The following is a 26,005-nucleotide window of genomic DNA, read 5'->3' as shown; positions in this document are numbered from 1 at the left end:
TCCCAGAGTCCCAGGCCTCCTCCCTCCTCGGTGGCTTCCTCACCGACGCCTACCTCGGCTGCTACTGGACCATCGCCATGTTCACCACCCTCTACCTCCTCGGCCTCGTCGCGCTGACCCTCTGTGCCACCATGCTCATGCTGCAGGCCTCGGGCGGGACGAATGCAATGACTCCGCCAAGCTGCTTGGCAGGTGCCAGCAGCCGCGGTCCTAGTAAATGGCCCACCTATACGGCGTTGGCATCCAGACAAGGTCAGCATAGTGACATGTTCGCTGGACATTCGTTACCTGTCCACCCATCCAAACAACATGATCTAATCCATTTGCGTTACACCGGTAAAACAAACAAAGTCTGTAATTTGATATTATGTAACCGGTTGCCGTCGGAACCGATTCCGATGATACTTACGATACAGCGATCCAGCCAAACAACAACTTAATGGTTTCATTTCCGCTGCGGAGCCACTATTTTTTTTTAATGCTGGGCCGGGGCCGGGGCCGGGCCCGGGGGGTTGTCGTCGCGGGGGACGGGGGCGGGCCGGATGCCATCTGTACTCAGGATAGAAGTCCACACCAATCCAACCCTCCTCCTACGCAAAACCCTTCCAAACACCTCGCGACTCCGTGCCGCCGCCGCCGCCGCCACCGCCACCGCCACTGCCGTAGCCATGAACGACCGAGACGCCGAGGCAGCAGCCTCCGAGAAGGCCCGGCGCAGGAAGGAGAAGAAGAGAAAGAAGCGAGACGATGCTACGCAGCAGCAAGGTGCGGCTGATGAAAAATCCGTCTCCGAGAAGAAGGAGAAGAAGAAGAAGCAGAAGCAGACGAACGGGGAGGACGTGGCGGCCGGCTCGAACCGGAAGATGTCGGTAAGCATCGCCATCGCCGGATCCATCATCGACAATGCCCAATCTCTCGAGCTCGCCACTCTCGTCAGTATCCCCTCTCCACTCTCCCCTTCATTGCTCCGCGCTGTGTTCTTGCGGTTCTAGTTCCACTTCTACCAAGGTTTACCAAAAGAAGCTCCTGTCCTGTTTCAGCTCGCAGGCCAGATCGCCCGCGCGGCGACCGTCTTCCGAATCGACGAGGTTGTGGTGTTCGACAGCAACCCCGGGGCGGAGAACAACAGCGGTGGTGGCGGCGAAGAGAGCGGCGCGCGCTTCCTCGTTCGCATTCTAGAGTACCTGGAGACGCCGCAGTACCTGCGGCGACGCCTTTTCCCCATGCACAAGAACTTGAAGTTTGTGGTGAGACGTCAAAGATTATTGATGGTTTTTCGCATCGGTATGTTTGCGATTCCTGGAGGTGTTGATTGATCCATGTCTCTCTCGCTTCTTGTACGACGCAGGGGCTGCTTCCACCACTCGATGCACCACACCATGTGCGCAAGCATGAATGGTCTGAGTTCCGTGAAGGTTCCCCCCACTTGATCCCCCCACTCTAAAATTATGTCACACCCATGGACAATCTAGTTTTGTGCCTAATTTTTACGGCGGGCAGGGTACTACGATCATTTTACTTTATCCGATTGAAATAGGAGAGAGATCGAAGGAACTATTGGATTTACTCTTGAACTGTGGTTTATCTTCTTGTCCGAATGAACCACATATGCCCAACCAATTGTTGGATTAATCCATTTGCAGACCACAAGAATAACTTCTTTCATTATCACTCGAACTGCTAGAACCGAATTGGACTTATGTGGTTTGTTTGGGCCAAAATTCAACAGTAGCGGCCATTTTGTTGGTTTCTCTGAGTTGGATATATTAATATAATGGACAAAGTGCTACTAAATAGGTGCAATACTAAGAGTGTCCCATAGCCGCACCACGATTTTAGAATGTACACAACAAATGCCATAGAATAGTGTGTTACATGGACAATTTTGCATATATAATTTCATTTTGTTTACTTATATTTATGACGCTTACAACTTCTCCTAGATTTCTACTACGAGCTATGTGACTTCTCAGTTGACCTCCTATTAATTTAGGACAAGTTGGACAATTTCATATTGAACTTGTTACTAACATCTTTGAATGAAACAAATGAAACTATATGTGTATGAGCACATAAATTCAACTATGCACAAGTACATGCAATGTTTAATTTTTGGTATAATGATTCACCATGTTTAACTATTATTCTGTCATGTTTGAGTGCATGATCACGTCTGCCCTTTTATAAATTATAGTATTCCCACGAAGGTCGCACTTGTCATACCTGTTCTTCGTAGCTTGCGCATATTCATACATGTTCAGTATGCAATTCATTGCCTTTGGACTTTATCAGTTCATTTCCACTTTATCAGTTCTTGCACTTGATGCAAAAAAGAAAAAAAAACTTTGTATGGCTTTTGATCCCAGTGTTAGAATGGACAGTTAAGCTGTTGGTTGTATTGATGTAAAATTACTTCTTTGAGGGAGTTCTGCCTATCCCATAGTATGCTCAACTTTGTTAATTGTTATGCTGCATTATAGAATGGCATCCTTTTGTGCTCGTAAGCTGAAAAAAAGGAAATCAAGTATTAGTAGATCTGTTTGAACTGTTTTTTCAATCCTAGTTTGATGCTGATATTAGAGAAGTTTTTTGTTACCACATTTTTTGCATGTATGATTCAACAGAATCCTTACTGTAGGTAGAATTTAGACAGGTGTTACACTGGATGGGGATCGTTCAATGGGGACATTTGTGGATGTCGGATTGAGTAAGGTATCCAAATTTTTTTTATATACTAATAGATCATGAAATCTCAGTTTAATGGTTTACTATGGGGCTGTAATATGCTCATTGTCGAAACAACTAAGGCAGTGCATAATTAAAACAATTAACTCATGACGGGGGAAATTTGTTGATGTCAGATTAAGGTATCCAAATGTTTTTTACATACTATTTTTTGGCCTAAGTGGCTTAGATTATAAAATTTCAGTTCAATTGTAAACTAAGCGGCTGTAATATGCTTATTGTCCAATTGAACTAAGGCAGTGCATAAATCAAATAAATTTAGCCTACTTGAGTAAAAAAATAAGTTAGGCTAGTGGCTGGTGCCATACCATACCTATAAGGAAAGAGTTCATAGTTTGTTATTCAAATAAAGTACCTTCAATTTATTCTTTAGCATAAGTTTGCTTGGTGGATTTTCTATAATTCCAATAAGGGTGCTTACAATATACTCCTTCCATGTTTTAATCATTTAATGTATGGCATTTTGATTTTTAGACTTGACATTCGACCATTCATCTTATTAAAAAGGTAGTGTAAATATTCAAAAATATATATTGTGCTTATGTACTTTTAGGGACTAAGACAAGTCACAACAAAATAAATTATGCTTCCAATTTTTTTCTGAATAAGATGAATGGTCAAACTTCATGTCTAGTCTAAAAGTCAAAGAGTCATACATTTAAGTATGGAGGTAGTATGTCGAAGCTGCACCAAACAAGGGCCATACTGGTTGCTTTTCTATTTTGCAAGGATACAGCATAACTGTAAGATTTCACAATGTTGGCTAGGTCATGGTATGGCCAATAGCCTTAACTGTAGATGGAGTAAGGGTATGAGAAAGTGGTGAAACATTGAAATTGGTGGTGTGGGAGAGCTTCAATATTAATTATACCAGGCCAGAGTGCTTTGGCAATTATGGCAACTTTATACTGATAGCTGCCTGTCTACTTCTGAGCAAATATCTTAAGCTATTTTCAACATGTTAAACTTAATTCTGTAATGTATATCGAGTGTCATGTACTCTTAGATGGATCATGTATTAGCTAAATGCCTGTTCTCATTATTAGACTTGCTCTAATGCTCTTTCATCGCAGAATGTTCTGGTTGAGCAGATCCTGGAACCAGGGAAGAGAGTAACCGTGACCATGGGAACTGATCGTGACATTTCAAGTGGTAAATGATTTATTCACTTGACCCCAGGCTTCAGATGTGATTCTATTGATTTTTCCTCACTTAGAATTTTGTAATATCTTAATTGCTTGGATGTCTTTTGTGTAATTAATATAGAAAAAAAACTCTGTTTTACTCCCCAAACTAATTGATTGGACCACTTAATCCCTTAAACTATTCTTTGGCTCATTTTACCCCCTAAACTATTGAAAATAGTTCACTTCACTACTTCATAACATTTCTCTTTGTTGTTATTGTTAATACAAGTTGTATTTTAAGCGGAACCCTTTTAGAGCCATAGATGACACCATTATCAAAGTTTAAAAATATTTTCAGTTTCTTTCTTGACTTTTGCTTGAACTTTAAAATTTTGATGTTTAAATCACTCTTAGGTGCTTCTAACCTATGTAAATAGTTTGAAAAATTCTAAAAGATTGGCGAGACATAAGTTGTTATCATCGTATCAAAATTTCAGTGCATATATAACTAATATGGAGAAACAAAAACAGAAGTAGCGTTAGAGAGTAAAGTCAACCGCTTTTAATAGTTCGGGGGTGTAAAATGAGCCAAAAAATGATTTAGGGGACTAAGTGCTGCAATGAAATAGTTCAGGGGAGTAAAATGACTTTTCTCATTAATATATATCCATCCTTCGTAATCATTTGCAATGAGTGATTTAATACTGTTACCATCAGGACTTTTTTCTATATGACTTAGAATACTTAAAGTTCTTAGATATCCTTTATGTAATCTGTACAACCCTCTGTACTTATAAATATTTGTAACAATTGAATCAATATTGTTATTTTCAGGACTTCTTACCATTTGATTATTATAGTGCCCATGCGTTGCTACAGTTTCCAAATAAACCATTCCAGGATTTAAAAACAGTGATTGTTAGCAGTTCACTGTGTGTACCCTTAAACCCTTCGGATTCACTTCATATTTTGAGCTAATCCCATTCAAGTGCATCATGCTTCATTTTATCGTACATGTTTATGTGGCACACACTTCTACATTGCCATCCAGTCCTTCTAGTTCTTGTCTTTTAACTTGAACTTTGTCTGAGCTATTTTAATATTTGATTAATGACATATTGACATTTACTTTATCTAGCTTGCATAAGGAAAGTTGTCCCCCCTTCCACTCCTAGGGATGAAATGGAATTGTATTGGGGCTATAAAGTCCGATATGCTTCAAATTTGAGTGGAGTTTTCAGTGATTCACCATACAAGGTACTATTCATAGGCTCAATCACATGTTGTACGGAAAAAAAGAATACTTATTGCTACTTACTATTTTCATATTTTTAGGAAGGATATGATTATATCATTGGTACTTCAGAGCATGGCAAGATCATTAGTTCATCTGAGTTGATCTTGCCTTCTTTTAGGTATACCTTTTTTCCTAAACCAATTTACCTTTTGCATAGTTCTATATCCGCGTAATGTAAATGTTCTTGTTAGATGTTATGACATTATGATTTATGATGCCTATTTTTTCCCGTGCCTTATGATTGTTAAAACTATATACTGGGCATACTAAAAACTATACTTTCATCAAATACTCACTACATGCCTTTGTTTTGTACGGATAAAAAATAATCATATACAAATTGAACGTGATTTTTTTGCATTAAACATGTCCATTTTGTTTTTGCCAAGGTTGTTAGGATTTGGATCCTAAGTAGTATTGTTTTTGTCCGAGTAGTATCAGATCACTGTTGTTAGGATTTGGATCCAAAGTAGTGTCTTTTTAGTCGAAGTAGTATCACATTGCAGTATCGTATCATAGGATTGGGATACTATGAGATTTTATTTTTTTCGTTATTTTGTATGAAAATAGCATAATAATATTATATGACAAACAAATGTAAAGATATTTGGCGAGAGAAAATTACACAGTAGAGCTCAAATAAAGTGTTACGACATATATCCCAATACCACATTGGTACTAATGATCCTACAATCTCATACTACCCGAAAATGATCCTATAGCAATATGTATCATTTGGTCTAGGTAATATCCTAGTATCCTACGATACACTGGAGTAGTTGGGGTAGCTTCTTTTGGGGCCTTATATTAACATAGAATATACACACATACACATAGCTCTAATTTGAAAAATAAAGCAAGTTTTAACAAGAGTTAAGAGGGTCAAAATACCAGCATAGCTTATATTAATAAATTTAACCTTAAAAAAATTCAGATTTCAGACTTCACTGTGTAATACCAGCTGATATTTTGCTTATGTGGCTGCCATTGCAGCTGCTATTTCTAATGTGTTATTTTTATAACACTGATATTTGTCTCGATGGTTTATGAGGGTCAAAATAGAATCCACTCTATTCTTCATAAACTGAATAATGGACAGCACCACCATTGTTATTTATGAGCAGCTGAGCGCTTCATTGAACAGGCACCTTTTAATTGCATTTGGTGGGTTGGCTGGTCTGGAAGAATGCATTGAAGAAGATAGAAATTTGAAGGTATGGTTGCATTTGGCTGTTTCTGACACTTCTATAAAAGCCGTTACCTATTTTCTTATTTCCGACACTGAACAAAGCATACTGTAATTATCAAAATGCACCAGTCAACTCAATTTGACTAGAATTCCTTTGGTGTTTGGTGTTCTTTGTTAAATGCATAGTAATAATGAAAAGCCGAATAAACCAATGAAACTGAATATTCACCCACTAACAATATTGGCTGTCCATATTCCAAAGTGAAGTTAAGAAATGTGGCAGTCTAAATGCACTAATGAAAACACATGAACTGAACTGATGAAACAACGAGTGAAAGTGCTAATGGAAAATTGTGTAACTTCAGATTGGAGTACAGGAAAAATATGAAAATTGCTAGGGAAATCAGCTCTGCCTATCGTAGTTGGTAGGTTAGCTGCTAGTGTTTACCGAGTGCCTTTCTGGGATTGAAATCTGGCTGCTGGCTTCGTACCAGTTAGGCAAGCCACAAATTGCACCATACATAACCAGCATAGCCCAACTGTCCAACCTACAATCCTACATCTTGTAGTCCATTCTCACTTGCAATATCTTGTGTATTTTTCACTCTATACTGGGAGGTGTTCTGTAAGCTTCCTAGTCCTTATGCTAGACTCTTGATTGTTGTTTGTTACTGTTATCAACTGTCCCTAGACAATTGCTGGTGTCTTTTATCACGCAGAAAAGTTCTCCTAGCAATAGTTCATTTTGACTTGGTATATTTGGCGTCGCTAAATTCATGCTATTTAATTTTGTACTCACCAAATTTTCTAATGTTTGACTATTAACATGCTCAAAGCTACATACATTCTCTATACGAAAATTATACCATTAGATTGTAGTCAGAAATACTTCCCTATATGGTAATTCTATTCAAATATCTTGTATGTAAAGCTTTAAAAGTAAAGGTCAAATTTGCATCTTGGAGACCATGAAAAGTCATATCAAGTTGGAAAAAAAAAGGAGCATTTACTAGTGCCAAACTGTATTTCTTGAAGTACCGTGTTTACCTATCTAACAATCCCGTATAACACCATATTTACCAAATATACTGAATGAATAGTTCTATTTTAATGTGGCCTGATCACTTCCATGATAATTAGGAGTTGTGAAAAGAAATGGGTGTTTCTGTGTGATTGAATCATCGAGTTAAAAAAAAATGTGCCACCCGTGGATTCTGTGCTGAATTGATTGAATCATTGAATTAAAAGAAAAGTGTGCCCCCATTGGATGAGAATTGATCTAATTTGGTGATGGATAGTTCCAAGTCAAGCACACTTTCTTTAGTAAGTGATGATTGTATTATTATTGTTATACACATTTCTCTCTGCAGGGCAAAGATGTAAATGATGTATTTCATACCTATTTGAATACGTGTCCCAGTCAAGGGAGCAGAACAATAAGAACTGAGGTAGTTGACACTTGGAAAGTTCATTATTTTTTAGGGGATTTATTCCTATTTTGACAGAAGCAAACATTTCCAGGAAGCACTTCTCATCTCTCTCCAATACTTCCAAGACCCAATTAGGCGAGCTGGATAGCAAATCTGGAAACACTTACAGACATAACAGTTCGGATGCAAGTGGAATTTGCTGATGGTTAACTTTAACCCAATTGCCTACGTGGCATTGACTTCTCTAGTGAATCTGGCACCCATCGTCACCGGTGGTCAAAACATATTTTAGAATACTTGTGTTGATTTCACTGAAAGGGCTTAGATTGTTTAATGTCTTTGAGCATCCATGGACCGTTGAACACTGGGAACTGTTTTTGCTGAAGATTGTCTTCTGACCAACCAATTGCATCTATTCCATTTTGTTTACATCACTCATATGAATCGTTATATATATACATCTCAATTAATTCTTGTAGGTTATTTCTTCATTGCAAGCGTTGTCAATCTGGTGGCTTAGGTGTCATTTTTCTTCAAAAGCTTTTTGAAGGAAAAGACCAAACTACATATTTACAAATGAAAAATAATTTGTGAATAAAAAAATACTAGACTGAAAAAAATCTCTAAATTTACTCTAAATATAAGGTTAAAAATTTAAATTTTAGCTTATAAGTATAAACAAAAGCGAAAAATAGGTAACATTTTTGCCATAAAGGCATGAATGTGTTTTTTTTGTAAACTAGCAAAAATAAGATGTACAGCCAGCTCATTCCAACGCCCCCCCCCCCCCCCCCACTATAGCTATGACTTATTGATGGTCTCTTTAAATGCAAAGCAATCAATCACCACAAAGGCATCATTTCCAGAATTAAGATAACGAGAAGAAATACTTTGTCAAGATTGACTTGATGTAATCATACTGGTGTTGGTGTACAAAATTTCTTTTCTCATTCCAACAAATTGTTTTGACAAATTCCCGAGACTGGAGTGAAAGCTGTGATAAAATGGAGCGACTGCGGATACAGCAAATCAAAATGAAAATTACAAGGTGTTGGTGGCAGCTTAAACATCTAGAAGACCAGGGTTTTTGGCACATGCATGTTTAGGCTGAAGAACATGCACTTTATGACAGTGCTTTCTGCACCTCAGCAGTCACTTCCTTTGGTGGCTTCTCTGCATGAAGATTTGCGACTATTCCCTTCTTGGTGTAGTAGTCAATGACCTAAAGCAAGTAAACCATTCTAAAAATTAAAACTGAACAGGCAGCAACTGCTTTGCATTATGGAAGATAAAAAACAATAGAGCTTCCACAACAAAATTCAGGATTAAGAAAAATAATGAGGAAGATTGAAACGTCAGGCAAGACATATAACTGCATTATAAAGTCATGCATATTAAGTATGAAATATTAAGAGCTGTAACACATGAATTTTAAATGATGTGGAATTTCTAGGCAAAAATAATGTCTATGAACAAAATGATTCACCTAAGAAACCATAATCTACTCTCAGTTTCAGCTCAAAGAATTTTTGGATCTAGAGATACCAAGAGTCCAGAATTCTCGGAGCTCTACTAAACAAACTCACAAATGGAAGAAAAGTATAAATCTAGAAACGTAAGGTCTGCAAAATGCAATCAGAACAAAAAAGAGTGAACAACTGAAGGAATACACCTTAACTGAAATAAGGTTTTGTCCTGGAAAAAATCTGAATATATAAAAATATAGATGCTTAAGAAAACATACAGGCTTAGTTTGTACGTGGAAGGCTTCCAGCCTTGACTTCAATACTGCAGCTGTGTCATCTTTCCTTTGAATTAATGGTTCTCCAGTAACCTTGGTGGTAAGACAAAGCAATGAGGGAGAAGCAGTGCACAGAATATTACCAATTAAACAAATTATATCAAACAAATTTATAGAATAGCAGCAGAGATATTTTCGATATGAACCCTTTGCTAAAGAAGAATATGCTTGGAAGAAATGGAAACAATATACAAAATCTCCTGCTACAAAAACAAGTCAATAGATCTACTTACGGACACTTCAGCAGGCACAACTGTCAGTAAAGGAAGCAAAAGTGTGTCATGCAAACACTGCCTAGCATATCTTGACAAAAAAAAAAGTGCATTTAACTTTCATACAGAAACAACATAAACAAGAACAAAATATCCATAATCAAACTAAATAAACAGTGGCAAGAAGATATCTAATGAAACTTTTTTAATTTTGAAACAAGCAGAGTACTACAACAATGAAAAGGAGGCGCATGCTGCAATAAAAACAAATGAGCCGAATCTAGTAGAAGTAATGAAAATGATACAAATCTGACATGCATGCGAGACCAAGTATTCTGGTGTGACTTACATCATCAGTTCCAGGAGTCTTAGGAGGAGCAAATTTTATATGGTAAGATCTACCACTTGATGGGTGGATCCAACGACCGGTAATTCGTTCTTCCAATATTGCATCATCAATTGCAAAGTTCAGAACCTTGTCAATCTTGGTACCTTGTTTGGCCAACATTTCATCAAGCTGCACCCATTTTTTTCAATAAGTGAAAATGATAGAAACTACTCCTTTAGACAGCGCTAATAATAAAAGGAAGCTATATTTTTTTAGACAGTGCTAGTATTTTTTTCATTATTTAGACAGCGCTAATAATAAAAGGAAGCTATATTTTTTTTCTAGTGATGCATATTGACCACAGAACTCACCTTTTGTGCTTGAACAACAGTTCTAGGGAAACCATCAAGGATAAAACCTTTCTTGCATGAAGTTTTCTTCATGGCTTCATCAATAATCCCAACAACCAAATCGTCAGAAACAAGCTCTCCCTAGAAGATAAGGAAAGAAACAAAAGAATCAAGAAACCCATATCTTCTGGTTATAATTTGCTATCTTCCTGTGTTTCTTGAACCCTACCTTGTCCATAGCTTCTTTAGCCTTAATCCCAAGTGGAGTTTTAGCAGCCACAGCAGCCCTCAACATATCACCGGTCGCTAAATGGCACAAGCAAAACTCATCCTTAATCAGCGGTGACTGTGTACCCTTTCCACAGCCAGGTGGACCTAAAAAAATTGTAAAACAAAGGATGTCAAAATTGTCTGTCTTACCATTCTAGAACATCAATTGAAAAGCTTACTGCCCAGGATGCCTAATAAACTATCCTGTCTTTATTTCTATCTTCGGCTCTTCGCATTGCCTCACCTCTGTCGATGTTAACAGAACCCTATCCTTGTGCACCTTAGTGCAGAGATGAAAAGAAGAGCAGATACAAATGGATAATGCATGCTCGTATTAGTTTTTACATTTGTAGGAAACAAATAGGAATGTCCTTTAGCCAAAACCCTCCCAATTGACCCCCGCAAGTAAGTTGCATAGCAAATCGCAATTTACCCATCAAAATCGTCGCAGTTTCCAAAGGGGGAAAACAAGAAGAGGTTTTTACAACATTTTCCTCAGAAGCCGAACATGTTCTTCGCCAACAACCACGACGAGACGAGATGAGAGAGTGAAGAAGTAAAAAGGAAACCCCAGATTTAACCAGAAAAGAGACAACTTTGCGTTGCGGATCTACATCTAACAACCCGCAGCAAGGCGCAGTCTTTCTCAGCCATCTCCCAAACCAGGGCACGCGCATCGAAGCGAATCCACCAACGCAAACCGAGACAAACAGGAAAGAGGGAGGGAGGGAGGGAGGGGGGGGGCAGGCCTTACCGACGAGGATGACGCGCTTGTCAGGCTTGGAGCTGCACTTCATGCGGCGGAGCAGCTCCGTCATCAGCTCCAGCGACGGGACATCCTCCAGGTTCGCCGCCGCCATCTCCGTCTACTCGACTCCTCTCCTCCGGCGCCGCAACAACTATAATACTATACTCATCACACTTCATCACAAGATCATGCATGAGTCCTATTAGAACGCAATTTCTAGAACAAGCTCCAATACTATGAAAACTACAATAGCTAGCTTATGGTACACAAAAAGATGAAAAATCCATCTAGAGAGATCCTTGATGATCAAAACAAGAAAAAAAAACAGATGACATATCCTAGAAACAACAAATTTATTACTTTCTGCATAAAGTACAAATATCATTTAGTGTCTTTGAATGATTTGATAAAGTAAAAATATCATTTAGTTTATTTGAATGATTTGATAGGATACTTATGCATTGCCGGGAAATGCTGGGTGGGATTTCCACCACCTTTTCAGAATATTTAGCGGAGGGTTATATGATGTATATCAATGTTTGTAGTCAGATTTTAAAGATATACTTCCAGGACTCGCAATACCTACTGATTAGTACTTGGTGCATCGAAATGTTTTTACCGTCAGCGATCTGGAACTAGCATTATGGTGTGCTTTGTATGATAGTAAAACAGAACCAAAAGATTACATATGATGTATGATGCCGTTGCTATGACACTGGGAGATCAGATATGAATACATGACGGATTGTTCGTGCCATGACTGGAAGTTCAGATATAATTACTATTGTTGTTTTGCTTGATACATTGACGAACTTACCGGCTATTTCTCTTGCGTGACGAGGTAGACAGAGTTCTTGGCGTGTGACCGCCTTGAAGTGTACTGTGCAACAACCATGCTGACCCTTGAACAACCAGGTCGTCAGTGAAGAGAAGCTTGTTGGCAGCCCTTCAACCCAGCCTTCAACAAATCAATCAAAATTAGGAATTCAATGAGCTTTCAAAAAAAAAAAAATCAATCCAATCACCCCACCATCAACGCAAGGTTAGCTAGAAATGTATATATAATACCTGAAGATTATCACCTCACCCTCTGTGGAGGCAGAGGTCGTCGGAGGCGGTGGCGTCGACGATGATCCGTTCTTGGCGATGTCGGGATGGAGAGGAGGCCAGGAGAGAAAGAGGTGGAGGCTGATGGCTGTGGCGGGAGCCGAGACGGCGTTGCAGGAGGCGGCAGCGTTGGAGGCGGGGGACGGAGCGGACGCGCTGACTGGGGGGTGGCGGCGGCGGCGTTGAGGAGGAGGCGACGGTGTTGGGGGCGCGGTTAGGAGCAGAGGCGCCGACGGAGGCGGCCCGGGAGGCGACGGAGGTGGACCGGGAGTGGAGGAGGCGACGGTGTTGGAGGCGAGGTTAGGATAGATGCGCCCGCCTGCCAAGGAGTATTAACTTTGGATTCATACCAACATACTCGAATTACCACCTAAATGAGATTAGAGACACGTACCCAAAATCGCGAGAACGAGGGCTTGTCGATGACGGGTTGATTGAGGACCTGTCAACATTACCACCTAAATGAGATCATTATATACAACAATGGTTGCTGTGAACCATAACCACAAATCAAATTTATTAAAATATTAGCTTAACTTAGTACTAAATTTAACGCTAAATAATTTACGATACAACCAAACAGATCATGTTCAGGTGATAAAACCATAATACAACTATATATTGATACAAGTTATGAATATCCTAATTATGTAGTTTTATATAGTGACATGTAAGGTTGCCAAAGTAAATAAGTACAATTAGTTCTCAATAGCTGTGAACTTAGCAAATATTACCGTTAAACCAAAATTACCAAACTAAATTTACAATATACTATAATTTTTACCTTGTTATTAAGTTGTAAGAACCGTCCGAATAACGATTGCTATTAAGTTGTATGAACCGTCCGAATAGCGATTAAGCTGCTATGGGGTCAACATGCTGCTATAGGGCCTGTCAACATGCCACATGTTGATAGGGGTCGGCCTGTCAACATGACGTATGTCGATAGGCGTCTGTCGACATGCCGCATGTCCATGCGGCATGTCGACAGGTCTCCAATCGACCTGCCGGACATTGACAGGCCCTCATTCTCGCAATTTTAGGTACGTGGCCTCCAATCTTGCGATTTTCCATTAAAAAAATAATATTTCTACAAAAAATTCAACATACTCCCTTGTTCATTTTTTTTTGCTTGATACTCCATTTCAAACTAGAAAGCATTTTTTTTTCTATTTGACGCTCCTAGTTTAGTCCCCCCAGGAGAAAATTACTTAGGATGATAGGACCAAAGCCATAGTTTTATTATCTAGTGTTTGAAGAGCCTATTTTTGCCAACTTCGGATGGAGATTCTTAAATAGAATTAAGTAATTAAGGGTATTTTAATCTTATATTGGTGTCTTTTAGTCTGTAGTATGTGAAATTTATTTATGCGCGGACACGGTAATAATTGGCCGTACCTCATTGAGCCAAGGCCAGATGTTATTCCATTATCTTAAAAAAAGAGCCTATTTGGTTGGTAATTAACTTTGTCACATACTCACATCTAATCTTAGTCAAAATCATAGTGTTGGTAGATAATGTTTGGAACCTAGCACAACTCTAGCTTGCCTAACTTTAACATCTCGAAAATTTGCAAAATTTTAATTTCAAACTTTAAACCGATCTTGCAAATTATTCAAAATTATTTGGATCAAATCTTTTCTTTTCCCTTTTTCCTTCTCTCTCCTCTCCGGTCGACACGGGTGCCAGCCGCCGGCGTCGCAGGCTCGCAGCCGCTGCCGCCGCTGCGCCGCACGCCACCACCATCGCCGTGGGTCCGGATTCAGTGACATTGTCCCGTGACACTCTCGGTGACATTTAGTCACTGACATGTGGGACCCACATGTGCTTGGACCCACGTGGATCCCAAGTGTCAGTGACTCAATGTCACCGAGAATGCACGGGATAATGTCACTGAATCCGCGTCCCATCGCCGCCTCACATGCCAATGCTCGCGGACTCGTGGCCGGCTGTGGGCCATGGCGGCCTCAGCCTAATGGGGAGGGAAGGATGGAGCGAGCGGGAGAAGTGGGCTGGGCTGATGGCTTGGCCTAGCGGGAGGAGAGAGGCAGCCGGGGGAAATTGGGCAGGCCGGTGGGAGAGAGGGGAAGTGGGGCGGCTGGCTGGGCCGGTGGCCTGCTGTCTAGGAGGGGAAGAAAAGGACAAGAGAAAAAGAAGAGGAAAAAAAGAGAAAGACAGAATGGAAAAAAAAGAAAAAAGAAGGGAAAAGAGAAGGAAAAAAAGGAAGGAGGCCTATAATTTTTGCTGATTTTTATTAAATTTATCTAGACAAATTTTATACTATGTAATTTAAATTTAAATCATGTTAATTATTTTAAAATACTTTCGGAAGAGCTTTTAATTAATTAAATTACACACTATTTTTTCTCCTGAACTTAATTAAACAGATTATTTTTAGTACATTATTTTATTGATTTTCGTCTAGGGTAAAATTTAGGGCATGACAATAATCAATCTGCAAGCTAATTATTAATCATGACTATGATCTTAGAGTAATATCATCAACATGCTACATAAGCTCAACATGTAAACATGTCTTTTTTTTTTCTGATATTTGGAATCATTCGATAATAAGCTATGCTTATCCACATCTTTTAGTGCATGCTATAAATAGATTACAGTCAATTTCCCTTGTTCCTCTCAAAAAGTTTTGAAGACTCTTTCAAATTGCCCTCTACCCATGATGATTTTGAGGAATATTCACAATTGAAACAGGAGGTTGATGGTATCACTCTCAGTGATCAGCAAGGAGATGATCGAAGTCTTATTTGGAATGGACATACTTATACCTCACAGAGATTTTATAAGTTGCACTTCGCTTCATTGCAACCACCAAGGCCGTTCTGGTGAAATTGGAAAACTAAAGGTGTAATGAAAATTAAGATTTTCATGTGGCTGCTTTTCAGTAGTTGCCTAAGCACAAGAGATATGTTGGATAGGAGAAGTTGTGCTTCACCTCAAGCTGATCAAATATGTGAGCACAGGGAAACTCTTATTCATCTCTTTTTCGACTCCCCATATAGTCGAAGATGTTGGGATAAACTCGGAATCTTCTAGAACACTAATTTGGAGTTCTTTTAAATGCTCGTTCTGACCCGATTGAGGTTTCGACACCCAAGATTTCTAGAAATTAGTTCTACAACTTGCTAGCATATATGGAAACAACGGAATGGGAAGATATTCAAAAATCTTGATCCAACTTTGAATTCTTGGTTTGCGGCTTTTAGGATGGAAATTCTTCTATATATGTGTAAAATGAATGGTACTCTCGGAACTTTAGTTTTTGCACAGTTACATGGTCTGTAAGCTGTGTTAAGGAGGTTTTTATTTCTTGTAATATATGATGTAAGTACTGTTCTTTTTATAAAATTACACTACTAGGCAAGGCATGGTAGTCTTCCCCTAAAAAAGATGTAAACATGTTACGTCATAAACTACTAGAAACTATTATATTTAAAGCTCATGCTGCTCATCTATAATTTATTAGATTCTAAAGATTAATATGCAACCATGCCATCATCACCCTCTATATCATTTTCATAACGTTTCAACGTAATTCATTCATCAATTCAACATACTCATTATCCCGTAACAAGTATATTCATCAATTACTTCAACATATTTAATATAAATTCATCTATATATATCCCACGATAAATTGTGGATTGTCATCTGTTTTTTAATGGATCGTCTGATGGTGAGTTTTTATTATTGTTTGAACCTTTTTATTTTTTAGTTTTAAAACTGAATCCCCTTCCAATTTAGATCTGAACCTTTTGGCTACACCACCCTACCTGATGTAGACAAATAATATTAGCATGCCGTAAGAAGTTAGCGTGACGATATTCTTAGTGTTATCTAGCCATGTCATAGGGGTTAGCATGTCTAAAAGTTTAGATTAAAAATAAAAATAAGTTACAATAGATTTAATTCTAAAACTAAAAATTGGATAAATTTAATTTTAAAACTAAAAATCGAAAAGAAGATTCCCAATGGCTTGTTGTCGGGGGAAGGAAAAGGTAAGAGAGAAGGACCAGCAAAGTTGACACCAATACGACTCTTCCTTTCCCCATCACTTTCCCCCAGTCCTCTCCCCCAGAGGTGCACGGAGCTACAGCGGGAGCACCCATCAGCCCCCGCCGCTTCTCACCCATCCCTCCCTCCCCCCAACTCCTCGCCAAACCGACCAGCGCCGCCGCCGCATCGAGTCCATCAAAACCCCCTTCGGAGAATCCCAGCAACGCTCTAGGAAAGGATCGCGAGAGTTCCTCCTCTCCATCGGCCGCTTGGATGGGGTGCGGGCAGTCCAAGATCGACCAGGAGGAGGCGGTGAGCCGGTGCCGGGACCGGAAGAAGCTGATGGCCGACGCCGTCCAGGCGCGCAACGCCTTCGCCGCTGCCCACTCCGCCTACACCGTTCTCCTCAAGAGCACCGGCGGCGCGCTCTCCGACTTCGCCCAGGGCGAGGCGCCCGACCTGGTGGGCTCGCATCACTCCCCCCACCTCGTCGCGGCCCCCGCCCAGGCGGCCGCCTCCGTCTCCGCGCCTCCTCCGCCGTCCACCGCCCCCGTCCTCATTGCGCCCTCCCCGCCGCCCCCGCCCTTCCTCGACTTCCCCCACGCCAGCCTCCAGCGCTCCTCATCTACTCCCAACATACCCATGCCCGACCCTAAGGCCGCCACCAAGACCCGACTCGCCGCCGGCGCTTCCATCCGGGAAGAGGAGGAGGAGGATGAGGATGAGGATGCTGAGAGCCATATCAGGACGGAGAGCGAAGATGATGACGACGACGACGAGGACGACGATAGCGACGATGACCATCACGAGCACGACGATGTCAGCGTGGAAGAAATGGTACACGGGCAGCCGCAGAGACGGGCTATGATGGGCAGCGTTGGGTCTTCCCCAGTAACCCCGCCACCCCCACCACGGCCGAATCCATCCCCGCCGACGCCGGCATCCATGGCAACGACACCACCCCCAATGCCTGAGCCACCGATGGCTACTACCTGGGATTACTTCTTCGGTGCAACCACCACGCCGCCGCCCACCCTGGAGCAACCTGCCGAGGAGACTTGGATGGACAAGCGGGAGAAGGAGTCAGTGACAGATACAAAGGCGCCCGTTCTGAAACCAGTTGTTAATGGTTCAGCTGCTGCTCCTACGCGTGGTGCCGAGGAGCAGCCACCACAGACAGCATTGGAGAAGGAAAAGGCCATTGAGCAGCTTGCAGCAAACCTTCCTCCGTCGAAGCCACTTATTAGGAAGCCACCCAAGGCGGCACCTGGTCCTCCTCCAGCAGAAGTTCGCTACCAGCATGCCACATCTATGGGTGTGGTTGAAACTCGGAAAGTGAAGACGTTGTCAGGTACTGCCAGCTTGCTGCAAATTGTTGCTCAGCTTGACGATTCTTTCCTCAAGGCTTCAGAGAGTGCACATGACGTGTCAAAGAAGCTTGAGGCTACCCGAATGCATTACCATTCCAACCACGCCGACAGTCGAGGCAAGTGTCACCAATCAATTTGTTTCCTACTCCCTAGTATGAATCTTGAGCAATCACTATGCAACTCTTCAGTTAGAAATCAACTACACACTCCCCTCTGGACACAAAAACATATCATTGTGGACATAAGCATGGTCTCAAAATGCACCTTTGACTGCTGTTTTTCTATAGAAAACATTTGAAGAACGATAAAATTATGATATTATGAAAGTACTGATCGAAACAAATTTTTGCCCATGATTTTCATACATCCAATTGAGATATTTAAAAATACAATGATGCTAAAGTTTTTATTGTTTTACTTGAAACATACCCAAAACCACATTGTGACTGAAGGGGGTATCATGCCTGATCTTTAAATCAACACTTGTGCATCAAAATTGAAGCGAAAAAGGTAGTGCCTAAAAATCTCTGCTCCTTGTTATTTTAGTCCTTGTCCAATATAAAGTGCTAGTCTAGTTGTCATAAAATCATGTCTTAAGGATTGAGGGATAGGGAAAAGTGCATAATTTGCGAACCGAATCGGTTACAAGAACTGAAGAACCTGATGTCCCTCTATTTTAATCATCAGAGAGAGGAGGGGTGTGTGGATTTCATTTTATTACAAGATTGTTCCTTTCTTGCCAGCTTCTCCTCTCCGCCATCTCCTTTTCCATTTTAAGTTGCCGCAACACCAGCTCTTCTTTTCAAAGCCAGCAGCTATAGTCCATTGTTAAATCCGCTGGCCACTCTTGCCATGCTCTACAGCAGTGGCGGATTTAGTTTGCGTGCAGCTGCCTGGGCTCCTCTCGCTCGACCCAGCAAGCCAGAGTAACTTCTCTGCTGTAAACTCTAGCGATTAGCTGACTCCCCAGGCAAAGCTAACAGCTTGCTGGACTTAATTAGGTCTTGGTGCAAGTGGCAAGCTGCCTTGCAGCATGCAATTGAACCTTAGCCATCACATAACACATGGCCCAATGAGGCAACAGACCTTGTTCTGTTTTACTGGTTTTGCTAAAAGTCTCCAATGTGATTTTTTCTTCACTAAAATCACATGAATGTAACATGTGATGTAACTATAATACAATGATAACATAATTACAATGTAAATATTATGTAACTGTAATGTAACTAGCAATGAAGAGTATTTTTTTTATGTTACGTGAGACTTACATAGTAGTTATGTTGTAGTTATACTATAATTGTTCTATGGTTACATTTGTGTGATTTTAGTGAAATAATCACATGGGAGATATATAGGTAGCCCCCCTATTTTACTAGCCCATGCATTACAATGGGCCATAAAACTAGAGATTGGCTGCATGGACCCATAGGAACATGGGAGCATTTGTTTTACCAACCACTTTTTTCGCCTAATTTTAATAGAGCGGTGGTTGCGCTTTGCATGATGTGGGGAGGACAACTCCGCTTTTAAGATCAATATACAGTTTTCTCATGCATGTGTTTTTTTTTCAAACTATACATTTATATAAAATTATTATAATAACAACTACTTTATTTTTCATCTAGTGAAAATTTGTAAAAGCATATTGGACTTTAATTTTATAATTAGATTGTTCTGTTATCGATTGTGGTGGCAATATAAGTATATATATACACACATTTGTGTGCAGTGGCCCTGCTCTACAGCATGTGGCCCTTTTGTAGTCTTCTGGAGTTTGTCATCGGTCCTGTTTAGGAGCTCAGCCTCAAGTCTGCTCCTGTGGCCTCTCTTGATGTAGTGCCTGAGGCTGCCATGAGCCCTGTCAAGGTCCATATGTGTTCACCATGGCTCCTGTTCTTTTCCTTTTCATTTTTATTCTGTCTGTGCTTCCTTGAGCTTGCCATCAGGCATCCATCATAGAAGGCTGCTACCATCTGCCACTACAATTATTTCTTTTTGGATCTATGGCTGAGGCTACAAGCCTGCAAACGGCAGAAGCAAATAGAGGGGCAAGGGAAGCAGGGACTATTTTCCTTTCTCTAGGTTATGGAACACGTATTGTTTTTGTGTTCATCTAATTTAATTAGCTTTATGAAGGGTATTTTTTTTCAACCCAAGTTATCACAAGCCTAGTGTACTAATGCCAACAATTATAAATTGTATATCCATATCAAAAGTTCAAAACACACCCCACAACGCATCTTTTGTTCCATTCCCCTTCAAACTCATTATCCAAACGCCACCATAAGTTCTATTGCTCCATAAACCTTATCTTGCCCACCCAATATGGCTGGCCCTAGTTTCTGGTTTGTAACATCTCCTGTTTGACTTCCGAACTCTTCCATGTATTTACATTTGTAACTGTGTAAAACTATTGAATTTGCACTGTTCTAATGCTGGGAACCGCTCCTTGTTCTAATGCTGGGAACTCTCTCCAGGGCACATTGACCACTCCACAAAAATCATGCATGTTATTACTTGGAACCGCTCCTTCAAGAACCTACCTAACCAAGATGATTTAGGTGGTAATTTTGAAATTGATGAAAGGTTTGAAACTCATGCCACAGTACTTGATAGGATGCTTGCATGGGAGAAGAAATTGTATGATGAAGTTAAGGTAATGAATATTCGACAAAGTATTTTACATTTGCTAACTCTGGAACTATGGTCTGAAATTATATCATCGTTGTTTTGTAATCTGTATCCTCTTTTTGTTTGTACATGTCAAAACCTAAGACAATATCCTTGGTACTCATTACCTTTTTGGGTTACAATTCTCATTTATCTGTTTGAACTTTCTAGAATTTGCCTGTCCATGTTGATTTAACACCTCTGTATTTGCACTGTGCAAGTTAGTCTGTCTGCAATACCACTTTTCAGTTTTAAATTGATATAATGTACTGTACTTCCAATTGTTGCAAAGGGGTCACTAGTTTCCAAAATGCTAAGAAATCTAGTTATTATGATCAAATTTAATAAAATCCTATGTTTTTTACAGTTGGAGTTGCATAAAACGCTGGTTAATGGCCCAAGTCATAATACTTGGGGTTTTATGCAACTTCAACCATAAAAAAGTGATATTTTGAAGTTTACTGTTATATTATCAATCAGGGAGTGCTGTGCACTCAACATTTTTATACATATTGCTATTGCCCAGAGGTCCTATCTATATCTATACTCCTATAAACATTCTCAATGGTGGTGGCTGGTGGTGAATCTGCCACCACCACTAACTCCTTGTTTTTTACCTATACCTTGTTTTCTAAAAGAAAAAATGATTGTGGATCTAATATGTCAACCACTTCCACTAACTTTATTTATTATGAGAAGAAAAAGACCATGGGACCAATAGGCCCACATGTCAATAACAAATATACATAACAATTAAAAAATGATACACGCACAAAATATTAATAACATGTTAATGATATTTTTTAAATAAAATCTCGTTGCAACGCATGGGTAGTATGCCAGTCATTTCAAAGAACCTCTATCCAATTCTAGCTATTGGTTGATTGGATGTCATGGTTCCTTAAGCCCACATTGACTTATAATTTCTGTAAGTTAAATATTATAAATATGTCACAATGAATCTACTCAGCCTCATTTCATTGATCTAGAAAATTTTGGATATGTATGTATGGTAAATTACTTAAGACACCTGTATCCACAGCTGTCTGATACATGCTTGATCAACGTGAAGTTTGGAGTCTGGGTATTTGATGTTATATACCCTTTGATATGAAGTTTTCGTTTGCAATTGCGGAGAGCACATGTACAGTGAGCCAATTATGTGCAGGTAGAAGGATTGATAAGTGTAGTTATGAGTTCATAAGATTAACAAAATGTAGATCAAGCTATCCTATTCAGATTCTAGATCTGTGGTTCTTAATTTGTTTGTGATATTTGTTATTGTTTCTGTTCCGTGAGTACTTTTATACTGTTTTCTGTGTACTAATTTATTGTTTGAATGTGTCAAACCAGGCAGGGGAACATATGAAAATTGATTATCAGAAGAAGGTAGCCCTACTTCAAAAACAAAAGAAACGTGGTGTGAAACTTGAAACCCTTGAGAAGACTAAGGCTGCTGTTAGCCACTTGCACACAAGGTACATAGTGGATATGCAATCCATGGATTCAACAGTCTCAGAAATAAATCGCCTACGTGATAAACAGTTATACCCGAAGTTGGTGGACCTTGTTGATGGGTGAGTATTGTTCAATTCAAGTGAGGTATTGATACAAAATTGTGGCTCTCTTATTTTAACATTGTCTCTTTCTACTGTGCTACTGCTACATGGTTTTAATTTTTTTTCTAATCTATGGATGTTGTGAGTATTTTTTGTACTTTCTCATAGCCTTAACCTCCACAATTTGCTCTCCTATGACTAAAATCAAATGGTACGTATTTGTGGTGCAGCCAATATAACAGGGCAGACAAGACAATAATACCTAAGTATGGTAGTTAAATCAAATATCAAATACTATAGAGGGAAATGATGGTGTTGTGTGTAGTCTGTATCCTTACCTTGATTATGGTATTGTTTTTTGCACCTAACAATTAATTATTCTGCCCTCTTGGAAGTGTCACTTGTTTTGTGTGCCAGTGAATTATTTAAACTTTAGAAATTATTGTCTTTACAAATATCAAGAGTGGCCAGTAGATTACGGTATATGCATATTGATTTTAAACAATATTTTCAATTGTTGCAATTATGTTACTATTGCTAATTTATGGCAGCAATAGCCGATAGCCAAAGTGGTGTGATTGGAACCATGCCAAGTCAGAATATGCTTTTTATTGGTGAAAATAACAAAGGAACTAGCCGTTAGGGAGTTCTCCCAATCCTATGAATTTTTTATGTACTAGCTGAATGACTGTGTTACAATGGAATTAAAAAAAAGAATCAATATTTCAAATACTAATCTGTGATTTTTATTGCTGTTAGAATTTGGTATCTTCCCCTAAAATGCTTTCTATAGATCATTGTTTTAACATAACACAGTGAACCACTAGCGCATATCACTGTTTGATGGTCCCACATGTCAGGAGATGTCAGTGGTTGAAGGCAGATTCACCATTCACCGCTACCAGAATCATTTGCTTTTGCAGCCACTTGGAGAAAATTCAGCATGTTGGAATCATGGTTACTACTGACCTTCAATATTAGAAAACGAACCACATTCTCTACCTAATAGAATTGATTCTGTTCAAGGACTATCCAAGCCCTAATGAAAACTAGATATAAAAAATAATTTGTCAACAAACTCACATTGACCTCCTCAGTATTGTACACCAATTCCTGTCCCCATATCAATATCATATAATGCATCAGTGACATTTTCCCCTTTTTCCTAACATATCATTCGATTTTGGACATATTTTTCCTATTAAGCACTTGTAATCTGTTCAGCCATATCAATAATTGCATGTAACTGGAGTCTGCAGTTGAGTAATTAGGTAGGGAAGTAGAGATCCCATAAATTTGTCGGTTTGGTTTCTTTTGGATTTCAAAATCTGGTACTTCCGTGACAAAAGCACATCTGTTTCTTTTCTATACTTCAAAGAATAGTAAGTTATGCTTTATAGGGTAGAATGAGGAAAATGGCTTGATTGAGAAAAAAGGAGAGGAGTATGCTAGGCCCCCTAGAACTGAAAAAGTCACTATCAACACGATGCAGTTATACTTAGGTGATGTATGTTCAATTGATGTTAATAGTGACAGGTCAAGAAGTGGGACTTGGAAAGGGATATGCTCTAATATCCTATTATCCATGTGGAGGATAAATTATTATGTTTATAGTTTGGATACTTAGAGGCTGAGAAGCATGAAAAAGATTACCAATTTGCTGTAGCCAGAAGCCTAGCCCCCCTGTGGCGTTAATCCTCGCCGAAGTGAACTGTTAAATCTCTAGCAGCTATTTGTGCTTGAGCTCTGCCAGTGGATGTATTGTGCCCAAATGTCAAGCTGCTGTAGCCTAAAATGCGTTATTTTGGCCTGCTCGTGGATCATGTTGCTGTGTACAGTCAAGCCATGACATCATTGCCCAGATTGTTTTTCATCTTCTTTCAATCTGATTTTCCCTGCTTGACCTTTTTTCTGCTGCTTTGATCTTTTTCGGTTTGCTGATGACCTTTTGTCTTCTCTTTTTTTTTTCTCTTTTCTTTTTATTTTACTCGCGGACTTGGTTTTATGGTACAGTGTTTGCTTAAAATGTGGTTTTCTCCTTTCCTGCAATATTATAGGAGAATGCGACTAGGCATTTTAGGCAATGAATTTTGATGTCCCATACCCAAATCCCAAAAGATACCAGATAAGGCAATTGGGTTGAAACTCATAATAATCCCAAACCCTACCCCAACAGTATCCACTTTGTAACGCAAATTCAAACCGAGCTAATCCAAATGTCATGATTGCGAATTAATAGTATCATAAGTGTGTTTTAGCGTGTGATCAAATACATATCTTTGTAATTTGTGATAGATTGTTTCTCTACTCTCAAGTCTTAACAGCTCGTTTTTTTAACTATTTCTGTTTTAAGTCAGTAACTTGCTCTGTGCAGGATGGCAAAAATGTGGAGTTCTATGCATCAACATCATAAGTGGCAGCTGGTTATCTTATCAGGAATAAGAAATTTTGAGGTTCCACCCGTTCCACGAGAGACAACTGATCAGCATCACAAGCAGACTAGTGACCTACGTGACATTGTTAGGGAGTGGCACATGCAGTTTGAGAAACTCATGGACTATCAGAAAGGATACATTAGAGCACTGAATGCATGGCTCAAGCTTAACCTCATCCCAATCGAGAGCAACTTGAAGGAGAAAGTTTCCTCCCCTCCAAGGCAGGTGGAACCACCTATAAAAGATCTACTATATGCCTGGCATGACCAGCTTGAGAGGCTTCCAATTGAACTTGCAAAAACTGCAATCAAAAGTTTTGCTGAAGTCATAAGCAATATTGTACTGCTTCAGGAAGAGGAAATCAATCTAAGGAGGAGGTGCGAGGATACTCGAAGGGATCTTAACCGAAAGAAAGCACAATTTGAAGAATGGCACCAAAGGTACATGGAGAGAAAGGCATCCCAAGGTGAGGATGCTAACAGTGAAGTGGCTGAAGCTGTGAACTCTGATCCTGTCGCGGAGAGGAAAACGTCCATCGAGGAAATAGAGATTAGGCTGAGGGAAGAGATGGGGCATCACAGTAGGATTGCCAGTCAGGTTAGGGAGAAATCACTCGCGAACCTTAGGATGCACCTGCCAGAGCTCTTCAGAAACATGACTGATTTTTCTGGCTTCTGTCATGAAATGTACAGCAATTTGAGAAAATCTGCTGTACTGCCCAAAGATGAAGTACAAGGCTGATGGCTGATGCTGTTCTCTGAACCTCAGTTATGTTGATACTCGAGTTCATCGGCCGCAGGGGAAAAAATTGGTTGTAGCTATTCTGTGATATCGTTTTGATGTGCTGCTGTTCAAAAGAGCAATTGCCCCTTTTCTTTACCTTTTTGAAGTGCCTTGTAGAGCTAGTAAGATGTGAGTGAGCATTAATGATTTGATCTGCTTGTAAATTGAGACGAGCGTTAGCAAATCATTTATTTTCATTTTCTTTGATTGTTTTATGCTCTTAACAATAGGGTTGTTACGCTTTTTAGCTGAGGAACCCATGGGGTGATCGTCCTAAAAGCCAAACCGTATATTTAAAAACGAAAAATAATTTGTGAATAAAATTTTTATATACTGTTTTTAACTATTTGAAAGCTAAGGTTGAAAATAAATTATAATAAAAATTTTAAAATAGTTTTTAATTTAAGGTTGAAAATTTAAATTTTGGTCAGTAAGCAGAAGTGAAAAGCGATGGAGGTATGCTATCAGTTATAGTCAATATACAGCAAGATTGATTTCTTGCATTGCACTAGTAGTAACGTGGTCGATGACGGTAAACAGCAGTGTGAAGGTTCGAGCCGTAGTGC

General features: G+C 39.7%; 3 protein-coding genes across 4 annotated transcripts; 2 read left to right on the top strand and 1 right to left on the bottom strand.

Moving 5' to 3' along the window:
- Positions 1-589: 589 nt before the first annotated feature.
- LOC102709119 (putative methyltransferase C9orf114) lies at positions 590-8,259 on the top strand. 2 transcript variants are annotated; one of them, XM_015832662.2, is made up of 10 exons: positions 590-869; positions 1,041-1,247; positions 1,349-1,415; positions 2,654-2,712; positions 3,819-3,897; positions 5,011-5,129; positions 5,208-5,287; positions 6,314-6,383; positions 7,729-7,806; positions 7,880-8,259. In XM_015832662.2, exons 1-10 carry the CDS (start codon positions 669-671, stop codon positions 7,934-7,936), a joined length of 1,017 nt encoding a protein of 338 aa, XP_015688148.1. In that variant the 5' UTR covers positions 590-668; the 3' UTR covers positions 7,937-8,259. The 2 variants fall into 2 exon arrangements, with proteins under 2 accessions (XP_015688148.1, XP_006644202.1); XM_006644139.3 differs by having other exon boundaries at positions 590-932.
- A 411-nt stretch (positions 8,260-8,670) lies between these two features.
- Positions 8,671-11,846, bottom strand: LOC102708843 (adenylate kinase 3-like). Its single transcript, XM_006644138.3, has 6 exons — positions 11,504-11,846; positions 10,709-10,854; positions 10,501-10,620; positions 10,151-10,318; positions 9,533-9,622; positions 8,671-9,010 (listed from the first exon to the last, which is right to left on the bottom strand). The coding sequence occupies exons 1-6, from the start codon at positions 11,607-11,609 to the stop codon at positions 8,912-8,914; spliced, it is 729 nt and encodes a 242-aa protein (XP_006644201.1). The 5' UTR covers positions 11,610-11,846; the 3' UTR covers positions 8,671-8,911.
- A 4,880-nt stretch (positions 11,847-16,726) lies between these two features.
- LOC102708565 (protein ALTERED PHOSPHATE STARVATION RESPONSE 1-like) lies at positions 16,727-25,718 on the top strand. The gene is made up of 4 exons (XM_015832764.2): positions 16,727-18,108; positions 20,470-20,648; positions 22,016-22,239; positions 24,596-25,718. Exons 1-4 carry the CDS (start codon positions 16,896-16,898, stop codon positions 25,395-25,397), a joined length of 2,418 nt encoding a protein of 805 aa, XP_015688250.1. The 5' UTR covers positions 16,727-16,895; the 3' UTR covers positions 25,398-25,718.
- Positions 25,719-26,005: the final 287 nt, after the last annotated feature.

This window comes from Oryza brachyantha, chromosome 1 (assembly GCF_000231095.2).
Source record: "Oryza brachyantha chromosome 1, ObraRS2, whole genome shotgun sequence".
NCBI lineage: Eukaryota > Viridiplantae > Streptophyta > Magnoliopsida > Poales > Poaceae > Oryza > Oryza brachyantha.
This window is presented reverse-complemented; position numbering and strand designations above follow the sequence as displayed.